Raw genomic sequence first — 12,988 nt, forward strand, 5'->3', positions numbered from 1 at the left:
CTCTCCTGACTGAATCTGCAGGGGAATAGCACAGAGTGCAGCCAGCATCTCATAGGCTGCAGAGACAGCCTACAGATCAGGTAAGTGAGGGATGGGGGGGGGGGGGGGGAGCAGCCTACAGATCAGGTAAGTGAGGCATAGGGGGAAACAGCCTATAGATCAGGGAAATGAGGCATAGGGGGGAGCAGCCTATAGATCAGGGAAATGAGGCATAGAGGGCAGCCTATAGATCAAGGAAATGAGGCATAGGGGGAGCAGCCTATAGATCAGGGAAATGAGGCATAGGGGGGAGCAGCCTATAGATCAGGGAAATGAGGCATAGAGGGCAGCCTATAGATCAAGGAAATGAGGCATAGGGGGAGCAGCCTATAGATCAGGGAAATGAGGCATAGAGGGCAACCTATAGATCAGGGAAATGAGGCATAGAGGGCAGCCTATAGATCAGGGAAATGAGGCATAGAGGGCAGCCTATAGATCAGGGAAATGAGGCATAGAGGGCAGCCTATAGATCAGGGAAATGAGGCATAGAGGGCAGCCTATAGATCAGGGAAATGAGGCATAGAGGGCAGCCTATAGATCAGGGAAATGAGGCATAGAGGGCAGCCTATAGATCAGGGAAATGAGGCATAGAGGGCAGCCTATAGATCAGGGAAATGAGGCATAGAGGGCAGCCTATAGATCAGGAAAATGAGGCATAGAGGGCAGCCTATAGATCAGGAAAATGAGGCATAGAGGGCAGCCTATAGATCAGGGAAATGAGGCATAGAGGGCAGCCTATAGATCAGGGAAATGAGGCATAGAGGGCAGCCTATAGATCAGGGAAATGAGGCATAGAGGGCAGCCTATAGATCAGGGAAATGAGGCATAGAGGGCAGCCTATAGATCAGGGAAATGAGGCATAGAGGGCAGCCTATAGATCAGGGAAATGAGGCATAGAGGGCAGCCTATAGATCAGGGAAATGAGGCATAGAGGGCAGCCTATAGATCAGGGAAATGAGGCATAGAGGGCAGCCTATAGATCAGGAAAATGAGGCATAGAGGGCAGCCTATAGATCAGGGAAATGAGGCATAGAGGGCAGCCTATAGATCAGGGAAATGAGGCATAGAGGGCAGCCTATAGATCAGGGAAATGAGGCATAGAGGGCAGCCTATAGATCAGGAAAATGAGGCATAGAGGGCAGCCTATAGATCAGGAAAATGAGGCATAGAGGGCAGCCTATAGATCAGGGAAATGAGGCATAGAGGGCAGCCTATAGATCAGGGAAATGAGGCATAGAGGGCAGCCTATAGATCAGGGAAATGAGGCATAGAGGGTAGCCTATAGATCAGGGAAATGAGGGATGGGGGGGAGGCAGCACAAAAGAACAGAAATGAGCAGAAAGGGGCAGCAAGGAGCAGGAAGGGACAGCAAGAAGGAGGAGTGTTTAGACCTTCTCATCTCCCCAGGTAAAAAAAAATATCAATGTTAATATGTTCACTTTTATTTACTGAGTGTCAGGAAGCACAGAGTGCCGCTGGGTAGGGGTGTCGCTGATTAGCAAGAGGGGCCAGCTGGCATTCTAAGCCAATCAGTAGCTCCCCATTCATAAAAAGTAAGGAATTTTTATGAACCAGGAACTAGCGATTGGCTTAGAGCGTCAACTAACCACTCTAGCCAATCTGCAGCACCCATGCCTGACGTCAATCTGCACTTCCTGACACTCCGTTTCAGAAGCCGAATACCACTGAGCGACCTGGAAATCTGGAGCTGGAGGAAGCCTTTGGGTTTAAACCATTTGAGAGCCTTAAACAAAAGAGAGCAACCAGGTGCTTCCTGGCATCATAGCATTTTCATTTAGATGAAGTTGTTATGGTGACCAGAATGTTCCTTTAATTTGCTTAAAGGATCACTATAGTGTCAGGAATACAAACATGTATTCCTGACACCATAGTTGTGAAAACGCTATTCACCCTAGCTTTATGTGATAATGACTATGCCCCTTCCCTTTCATGACAATGTCAAAAAGGGACCAACATGGATGTCATTACAATTATGCCCCCCCCTGGAAAAAGTCCTGCGGACGCCCATGGTCCTGCAGATTGTGTATGCAAGTGTTTCTTGAACATTCTTCAGCAAATTTAAGGCAAAAACAAGTGAGCGGGAAAAATAACTGGCCTGGAGAATTTTTCCATTTCAGTGGATTTAATCTACATGTTGCAAATTTCCTGTTGTATTTGTGACACTTCAGGAATAATCATGTCCGTTGGTCAGTTTACAGAGAATGTTGGTTATTAAAACCAATCCTCGCTATATACCAATCATCTACTAAAAGCAAAAACTAGCTGAGGACAAAATATTTAAAGCTTGCATTTAATCTAAATACTAGAGCTAAAGATAAAACTGGTTTATTTCTGTTCCCCTTTCCTGTCTCGTGTATACACAAATTTCCATTCTTTGAATCACAATGTCTCTTTATGATCTTGAGAACCACTCTGTGAAAAAAACTTTGGTTGGGGACAATAGTTTGAAAGGCTCCAGTGTGAAAAGTGTGCAATTATATTGATAACTTTATAGCGATGCAAGTTTCTTCATTCACACTCTAACAAACTCCAGTACCTTGGATGGAGGGACTACCAGATGTGCACACAGAGATAGAGGACCAAGATCGAGAGCGACCTATTGGACAGGAGATGAGAAACAGAAGGAAAAAAAGACAGAAAAACTAAGGAGAGTGAATCCAAGCTGAATAATAATAAGATAATGCTACATAGGCTCAATAATCAAAGATATAGAGAGGAAGAAGAAATACAAGGGCTAATCTGTAACTTTAAAAAAAAATATTTTGTGCCATACTGCATTAGTAAATGGCCAATAAATTAAGCAAATGTTATTTGTACTAGATGCAACATTACACACGAATTCCACAATATATAATAGAATTAATTACATGTGAACTGTATTACAAAGAAAGAAAGAGAAGTATTCTGTGATACTGTGCTACCCACATAATGGCAGTGTCTGTTCATTTATGTAGCCATAACATTAAAACCACCTGCCTAAGTGTAGTGTGGCATGGCTGCCGACAGAGAAAGCCGCATGGTGGAGAAGCTCCTCTAATTTTCTGTGAAATTAAGCCTTAAACGCAAGCACTAGTGTTGTTCTTAGGCCGACTGCAGACATTATTTCAATTGCCAAATGGTCAGACATTGCTTGGACTGACCTTTTGTCTCATAGTCATGTGCCACCCGCGACTTTTCTGAGGCCTGCTGACGGCCTGAAGTGGGGAAGGCGGCCGATCCCTCACTTGGTGTTCCTGCAATTGCCTGGGCTCCATTACCCACTGGCCGGTGTGGGTAAATCCTGCCTACACTGATTAACTCAGCAACTCATGAGGCCAGCTACAGTGTTGTCTGCGTTCCTGCAACTCCTGACAGCTATGGGCCCAGTGACAAGGAGACAACAAACTCTAAACCTCCAGATACCCAGCTATCATTTGAGAGTAAGTCAGATAGTCTTCCAGGACACTGTCATGGCTACCGGTCCTTTTGCCGGCGTGGCTGCACACATACGAAGCAGCCACGCCGACAGATATGTTTCAGACTTACTTTGGCCCTGGCGGGCAGCTTCCCAGTTTTCCTCCATTCCAGTCCCCAGCAGGTGCGATGTTCTTAGGAACGCTGGCCGCTGCGGTTTGGGCTTTAATAAGAAACTTACCTTTGTCCACATCAAGATGGCACCAACGTTTGTGCAACGTCCCGTCATAGACGCGCATGCACGTTTTGGGGTCAGAGACAGCCAATTACAGCCTAAGCAGCATTTTTTAAACCTATATTACCTTTTTGTCAGTGCCCTGTTGTGGTTTCCACTAGCTGGTTATCTGAGAGTGTGTTCCTGATTGTGCTTTTCTGGTATTTTGACTTTGGCTTTGTTTTGACTTCCCTGATTTCTGGTATCCTTGACTTCTGGCTTTCCTCATCGTTGTGTCTCTTTCTGTATCCCTGACCTTGGCAAGTATTTTGACTATTCTCGGGTATGTTAAGTCCTGCCATTCTAAGACCTGGTTAGACGTTATCCTTAGTCCTAGGTGTGATACTTTTCTGCGTGCTGGATCAACTATAATCCTGACAGACACTTTCTCTGCACACAGTTAATTTTTGGTGTTGAGCTTTTTCTTATACTTAGTTTTATCTTTATTGTTATTATCTCTTTGCCATTTCAACCTATGACCTAAAAAGCCTGTGAAAAAGATCAGAATGCCTGATTGCTAGTTATGTCATGCTCTATTGGTTAATAGTCAAGAGTTCTGTATAGCCCAATTACACCTCTGCTAATACTAGATATGCTTCCAGGTAATTGACCAACTTAGTAAAATGTAAAATGTAAAAAAAAGAGATCTCTATCAACCAAAATAATATGTGACATGTAAAGTGTATCACTCTTGCTAACTATGCTGATATATCTTGATACAAGTTTTTTTTTGTCTGTATGCTGCTATCATCTCAATTAAACAAAGTTTGACAAAAAACACCTGCCTAATATTGTGTAGGTCCCCCCCAAAACAGCTATGATGCATGGACCCCACAATACCTCTGAACATATATATTGCAGTAATTAGCAACAATATATTAGCAGTAGATTCTTTAGGCCCTGCAAGTTGCATGGGACCTCCATGGATCGGATTTGTTGTTCCAGTACAACCCAAGGATGCTCAATCAGATTAAGATCTGGGAAAATTGGATACTATTGCAACACTGACATTTTTGTCATGATCCTAACATTTTTTGCAGTATGACAGGGTGTATTATCCTACTTAAAAAGGTCACTGCCATCAGGGAATGCAATTTCCATAAAGGGGTGTACGTGGTCTGCAACAATCTCTAGGTAGGTAGTACCTGCCAAATAACATCCACATGAATGCCAGGACTTTTCCTGTAGCTGCACCTATCAATCTTGGTCCACCTGAAGCATATCGTATAAAACACTGCCTCTCTCTGAGGGCAGGGTCAGTTCATTGACTCTGGTTCCTGTATTTGTGTATCTTGATCCAATGTTCTCCAGACGGCTCCTAATCTTGGCTTATCTCATCGTTTATTCTGATCTCTGGTTCCCCTGACTTCGGCTTTCCACAACTACTCTTCTGCTTGTCCTTGCCTGTACTGTGACTTGGAGCTATATTCCTGCACAGCCTCCGTGCACAGATAAACAGCCCAGGTGGCTTCTTACCTGGTCACCTTGGTCTGTGTTTATTTGCAAGGGTGAGCATTTAACTCTACACGTTGGACTCCACATCAGGTAAGATCCTGACACACCTGGACAAAGAAAATGTGATTCATAAGACCAGGCAATCTTCTTCCATTGTTCCATGGTCCAGTTCTGATGCTCAAGGTCCACTTCTGTCCCCCATTGAATGCGCTTTTGTTGTAGCTCTTCTGTGTGATTAGACCAGATGGGATAGCCTTCACTCCTCATGTGCATTAACCCCTTAAGGACCAAACATCTGGAATAAAAGGGAATCATGACATGTCACACATGTCATGTGTCCTTAAGGGGTTAATGAACTTTGGGCACTCATGACTCTGATGCAGGTTTACCGGTTGTCCTTGCACTATTTTTTTTTTTTTTGGTACTAACCACTCCATACCGGGAACACCCCACAAGACTTGCCGTTTTGCAGATGCTCTGAGCCAGTCATCTAGCCATCACTATTTGGCCCTTGTCAAAATCACTTTTTTTGCTTGCCCATTTTTCATGCTTCCAACACAAGAAATTCAAGAACTGACTGTTCACTTGCTGCTTAATATATCCTACCCCTTGACAGGTGCCCTTGTAACGATATGATAAATGTTATTCACTTCATCTGTCAGTGGTTTTAATGTTGTGTCTGATTGGTGTATATCCCCAGCAATATATATCACTCCAGAACATAGACAGAGTAAGCTGCTCTCATTTGATGCTATGTCAAACAGCTGCTGAATATCAAATTTTCTCGTATATTTGATTAATACACTTTATTGACTTTTAGACTCTATCTAACATCTTGTTTAGTGGGCAAATGATTATTTTCAGATTTCAGGAGTACCACACAGCTCTTTTTATAATATTTCAAAATAAAATCTTCATCATCTACCACTCTGGAACACTCACACAACACTCACTGCTATAATGCACTATAGTAACCACATTACTAATTACTGGATTATAAGTATAAATCACACTGTGCAAGACAAAGGACATTTATGGCACTGCAGACATGGTTATGCATCATTGAGGATTAAGGATGCTTATCAGCATCTGTTAGCCAGTAATAGAGCCCCTACATATAAAGTAGGAATAGTTAAAATTAATGCATAGGCCAAGTATTGGAACCTCATATACTCCAAGGTGCCTGTAATGCTCATGTATGGAGGTTGTCATGTTATGTATAGTTGGTGACATTATATATATATTACAGTTGGTAGCATGGAATGAAACAAATGACAAAAATCACATGCACAAAAATATTATGTTCACTAGAACACTCAGTAAAACAAAGTGTCACTGGACTACTTAGTATAAGAACATTTCAAAACATTAACACATTTCATTAAATGCTATTATAGAGCGACAATGACCAATTAACAGCTGAATCAGGAATCTGAATGCCTAATCCAGTTGCAGGAGTCAGACTGGACATAGATACACTAACTATGTAATGTCAATATTAATATGCAGCATTACACTGCATCATACAGACCCCTGTGAGACACTCCACTGTTCTTACCTGCGGGTCCTGGGAAGCTGAGGTCTCGCTTTTCACCCTCCGTGTGGTGATAAGTAATATGAGGCACAGACAGGGCATTATCAGGGGTGCAGCTCCTGGGCCCCCGAGGGATTGGGGAGAGGCACAGTGGAGCCAACGTAGGACTTGTAGGCAGAACACATGCTTCATGTACAGATTTGCTCTTCTTCTTATATCTTCTGTTCTGAGGGAAGAGCAAGAAACCATAAATAACCAAATAACATCATCCACAACAATATACATCACCTGTAACAATAATACATCCCATCACCCGTAACAATAATACACCTGTAACCATAATACATCACTCGTAGCAATCCATTACCCATAACAATAATACATGACTCGTAACAACAACAAATCACCCACAACAATAATACATCACATTACTCATAACAATAATACATCACCCCTAACAATAATATATCATATCACTCACTTATGCCTCAGACGAAGGAGCTTTAGCAGCGCCGAAACGCGCGTCAGGAAGGCTTTCATTTAGAACTTTTAATCTCTACACAATTTATATATTTTCACTTTGATAATGGTGGGAGGATTGGTGTGGGTTATTGAATGAGGGTAGTACCCTCGTGCATCTGAACCTTCTTCGGACTAATAGATATTCAGGCAGTCATGATACTGTAGGTTGCAACTAAGAATACAGACAATGATACATGGTCACATTGTATCTAGATACAGAATGTACGCTTAAACGCTTATAGCAGTAGCTTTGGAGGCTAGGCAACATCTATGACTAAGATATCCTAGTAGTAATACAGTACTAGTGATTTTAAGTGGTTGTTATGCCCTGAAACTTTGGTGTTTTAAGCTCTAGTAACCAGGGAAATCAGTTACTTTATCATTTCTATAGCTTATTTAGTCTCCTGTATATTAGTGTTCATAGGATTCAGTCTTTTTCTATTATGTGTATCCACAATGAGACCAGATAGGAACAAACCTATTATGTGTTTCTCATATGTAGGCACCATGAAGGAATATAGCCTATACTATCTATGACTAGACATCCTAGTAGCAATACAGGACTAGTGGTTAGAAGTGGTTGTCACGCCCTGTAACCTTAGCAGAGATACGCTTCCAACGTGCCATTAACCGCTTACAGATGTTGCATCCCTCTACAAATACAACGTTCAGTTTTTTTTTTTCTTTATTTCATTATTTTGGTGTTTCCTATTACGGTATATATTTTTAAGTCAACCCAATAAAAGGTAAATTTTAATATATACAGGTTTTCTAGGGACTTCACTTTTTCTGCCCTCTGGGTTTTCGACTGGCCCCCTCCTTTCTGCCTCCTTCCCCCTCCCGCGTGGATCCAGTGTTCTCTCTGGGAGGAAGTGTCGTCACTTCATCCCAGCTGGCAATAAGCAAGGGGCCCTGCTGAAACATACCCACCGGGTAGCCCTTAGTGCATGAACCACCCGGTGAGTCCCCTTACAGTGTGGGCCCCGGTGCAGTCGCATCGCGGGTGTGCTAAAATGTGTTTTTTCCGGGCAGTAGGGCTACGGGGCAGCTGTAACAATAATACATACATCAACCACAACCATAATACATCACCCATAAAAATAATACATCACCAGGGCCATCTATAATATAAAAAAAGGACCCTGGGCGAAGAATTGTCTTTGCCCCCCTGGGCCCTGCCCCTCCCCACCCCCACACAACCTCCAATTACACCCTATTCACCCCAATGCAGTGGGGGAACTAAAGTAGAGAGATTCAAAACATACTTAAACAGCCATATACACTGACAGACATACTAACACATACACACACATACATACATATTGACACATTCGCAAATACATACTGACACACACAGACATACTGACACACACATACACTGACACACACATATATACTGACAGACCTATTGACACACATTCAGACATATTGACACACATACAGACATACACACACAAACATACTGACACACACACAGACTAACAGAAATACTGAAACACACACACACAGATAGACGTATTGACACACACACAGACATACTGACACATGCAGACATACTGACACACACACACACACACTGACAGACATATTGACACACACAGACATGCTGACACACAGGCATACTGACATACACACAGACATGCTGACACACACACACACACACACACACACAGGCATACTGACATATACACACACACACACACAGGCATACTGACACACATGCTACATTTAGCCACTCTCCAGGTTCTTACCTTTTTCTGGAGGGCGGTTTCTGGGGTCCAGTGGCAGGCTGAGGCAGTTGGGAGTTATCTTCTGGAACTCTCCTCCCTGCCTTCCTTCTCCCACGCGGCTCTGATCTCCGGTGGGAGGAAGTGACGCGCGACACTCACTTCCTCTCAGCCGGCTGCCGAACAGGTTGAGCTGTTTAGGCGCCAGGGTGCCCACTGGGCGGCCCTTAGTGCATGGCCCACCCGGGGGGCTTCCTTATGGTGTGGGCCGGTGCGGCTCTGTGCAGCTGCACCTCCTGGTCCATGGGGGCTACCACTTATTACAATAATGATTCCCTGATTATTTCATTTATCACTGTTTTTCTATGAATAATATCTCCAAATATAATGTACTTGAAATAATCTGTTGTCAGTGGTCTTCAAATGTTGCCTATGATTTAATCCATCGTAATAACCCTCAAATCGACTCTCCATTATAAATATTTCCCAGATTATAAATTGAACCATAATATTACCCAAATTATATTATCGAGGGACCAGAACCAGGACCCACAAATTAAACTTTTATTATAATTTTTACCAAATGTCCTAACTCGTTACAGAGTTCCCTAAATTTGATGTCTTGTCATAACATTCCTTAAAATACACTTCCCTAAAATTGAGTTTAAATCGGAAAATTTGGGATTAGTTTGACTCACTTTAAGTAAAAGGGACTCAGCGAATATTACTACCACACCATATGAACCCTTTTCCACTGATGCCAGCCAATTATTGACTGAATATGTTTTTTTGTAAACTGTAGATGTGTAGTAACGTAGTTCTGTAGTAATGGTGCCTGAGATCTGAAAACTAATACATGGAAGTTGATCTGAATTCCATTATGTGACAAAGATCACAGGGCTCGTCAAAAAATTGTCACCTTTAATGTGTTTGTCCGATAAAAGGATTGTACACATGTAATGAAGTGACACTAGACAAATTCTCCACCTCAACTGTACTGTGGCTAGATTATGAATCCAGGGTCAATATAACTTTGAGTGCTCAGCAATAAATCTATATAAGTGAGCTTGTGTGTGGGTAAACAAATCACAGAAAACATGTAGGAGTTACAGAATTGAACTGGCAGGAATCCTCGGACCTGTCTGCGTAAGCTTGGACTGACTGGAGCTGGGGTGATTCTACTGCTCTGCTCCGGTGGAGTCAAGTAGATTTTCCAAGTGGCTGTGGAGCTGTAGGATTTCTCCGCTGCATAGCACCTCCAGAGAGTCTGCAGAGAGAGTACAACATATACACTGTTACTTACCACACATCCAGAAGCATAATTTAATGCTGCAGTTACTAGTTAGTAGAGTTACCTGGATAAGGGATGCTGCAGCAGGAATCTGCCTGTTAAAATGCTTCTGACGTTGCTTCTGCTGGACCTTGAGTGCAAAACCAGATCCTAAGATCCCCTGAAAAAAACAAAACATGCGTCAACTCCACCATTCCAAACAAGCAAAATAAAATGGCAGTGTGATTTTATGGGTAGCTACTCCCACAAACAGCACAAAGAATGCATAACAAACTTTTGTTTCCTTATTTAAAAGGACAAAATACTTTGTCATTGCTGGTGTTATTGACTTTTTAAAATACATATATTTTTTTAATTGGGAGAAATTATGTGAGACAACTCACACTCAGATTGGTTTGCAAATATAAGGTATTCTTACAACAATAATGAATGGAAAATGGTATTCTAACTTACAAATTAATGGGTACTGTATAGGATATTGTATGATATTGTTACTCACTGCTGGAAGAGCGAAGAAAGAAATGGCAAAAACAGAGAAGCAGGATGCAATAGTTTTGCCGATCCAAGTCTGTGGAACTTTATCTCCATATCCAATAGTCGTCACTGTGACCTGTGAGACAGAAAACTGAGCCAAATCACACTTCTGTATGCAGAGCATGCCCTCACTTAAATACCTGACCGTAAACTACTATGCACACATAGTCAACACACACCACACACATTACAAACATAATTTGTGCCTCAGTTTTCCATTCAGATTTAATTCATGAAAGATTAAGAATTATTGGAACACTATAGTATTACAAATACAAAACTGTATTCTTACTGCTATAGTATTCCTCTGTCTCCATGCCACCCTCTTTTAACACTCACCTTAACTTCCTGATGGAGAACATAATGCGTATGTGTGATGAGCACATCGTGCACACTAGTCCTTTCCCATTGGAAAGCATTGAATCAGGGGTTTCCTATGTAGATTTTGAAGACGCTGGATGTCCTCACGCAAAGCGTAAGGATGTCTAACTTCGTTTGACGGTGTTAAACTCTGTGAAATTGCAGGGAGAGCCTCTAGTAGTTGTGTGGAAGACAGCCACTAGAAGTTGTCTTAACCCTGCAATGTAAACACTGCAGTTTGTCTAAAAGAGTTACAGAGACACTGCACTCACACCAGTTCAATGAGATGACGTGGTCTGGGTACCTATAGCGTCCCTTTAATTAAGCAAATATCCCAGGGCTCTAGGCAAGGGTCTCAATCTTTCTAACTGATATACAAATATATTTACACACACACACACACACACACACAACCACGCATATGCTTATATACACAAAACACTTGGGCTTTTAGTCTCATACTCACCACTCCCCACCAGAGAGCATCAGCGTAGCTGGAGAACCCAGTCCTTCCTTCTTCATCTACTGCATCTTTTTCAGCAAGATACACAAAGTACGAGGAGAAGATTAAGCCCAGGAATCCAATATACAGCGTAGTGATCAGCTCCTGATGGAAGAAGAAATTATATGTGATTGATCAAACTGGAATGAAATGGAGGTAGACACCACTGGAGATACTGAGGAATACACAGCATAATACTGAGTAATAAATACAGGTAGATCACAGTGATATGTACAAACTTTTTTAAAAGTGCAGTTTGGACCCAGTATAATACAAGCAGGGTTCTCTACGTAGCTTTATTTTAATGACCAAAAACGCAGCAGAATTGAAAGAAGTACACACTGCTCAATCTTCAGTGATAAGAATAACACAGTAAAATGCTCAGAAACATACAAGGTTCCAGTCAGAAACACACAGGAACTCAGTAATATGTTCACATAGGTACACTAACAGTGTCAGAATTACATACAACTAGATCACAGGGAGACACATTTGACAATCTACTCAGTAGATATGGCTGGCCCCAGTGAAATACATACAGGAAACACAGCCACATATCAGAGAGATGCAAAGAATAGGGTACTCGGCGATGCACAGAGCTGGGTACACATGAGACAGACTGAAAGATACTAAGCAATACACAACGTTATGTGTGCAGAGTACTCAGTAATACACACAACTTGATCTCTTTAAACACACCAAGGTATTTAGCAATAGACACACCTAGCTCCCACTGAGTACAATAAATACTACTTAATTTCAGTAAGTAAGTATGATACTCAGAAATACAAGTCTGGTCTCACAGCAGAGTACTCAGCATTACACAGAACTAGAACCTGTGAAAAACACACAGATACACATTTGGCAATACAAATAATTAGTGCGCAGATGATAATACACAAAAGCTAATAGTCACTGAAAAAAACAACCAGCACAAAAAAGCTAACACGTCTAAAGTCTAAAGTGAAGATACACAAAAACACAACCAGGTCCAGGAACTAACACATTACACAGTGAGCACAACAAATATTAAATGGTGGCACAATTGCCAACAGTGACACTACATAGCTTATTTACTACACAAGCAAAAATGGCTAAAATTAGTAAAGTAATTGTATTGTAGATGATTTCCAAAATTTGGAATTCAATTTTACCCTAACTCTCATTCATTTTTAGCACCAGTAAATGCTACTGAGCTAAGAAAGAAATACACACGTATTTCCACAGTGTTTCCGTGCTCAGGTTGACTTCACTGGCGCTATGAGATGTCATACTTGTATACGTGCAGGGAGAAGTCCTTTAGCCCTCATGTGTCCAGATATTTAGCACTATGAGA

General features: G+C 41.9%; 1 protein-coding gene across 1 annotated transcript in view; it reads right to left on the reverse strand.

The window, feature by feature from the left end:
* The window catches only part of LOC134602642 (potassium voltage-gated channel subfamily KQT member 1-like), a 152,516-nt gene that overhangs the window by 45,441 nt on the left and 94,087 nt on the right, over window positions 1-12,988 (reverse strand). The window contains exons 7-12 of the mRNA XM_063447745.1: window positions 11,617-11,757; window positions 10,756-10,866; window positions 10,321-10,416; window positions 10,104-10,232; window positions 6,741-6,942; window positions 2,597-2,656 (exon numbers count right to left, since the gene is read on the reverse strand). Of these exons, the coding sequence (XP_063303815.1) occupies window positions 2,597-2,656; window positions 6,741-6,942; window positions 10,104-10,232; window positions 10,321-10,416; window positions 10,756-10,866; window positions 11,617-11,757 (739 nt within the window). The remainder of the gene's footprint in view (window positions 1-2,596; window positions 2,657-6,740; window positions 6,943-10,103; window positions 10,233-10,320; window positions 10,417-10,755; window positions 10,867-11,616; window positions 11,758-12,988) is intronic.

This window comes from Pelobates fuscus, chromosome 3, assembly GCF_036172605.1.
Source record: "Pelobates fuscus isolate aPelFus1 chromosome 3, aPelFus1.pri, whole genome shotgun sequence".
NCBI lineage: Eukaryota > Metazoa > Chordata > Amphibia > Anura > Pelobatidae > Pelobates > Pelobates fuscus.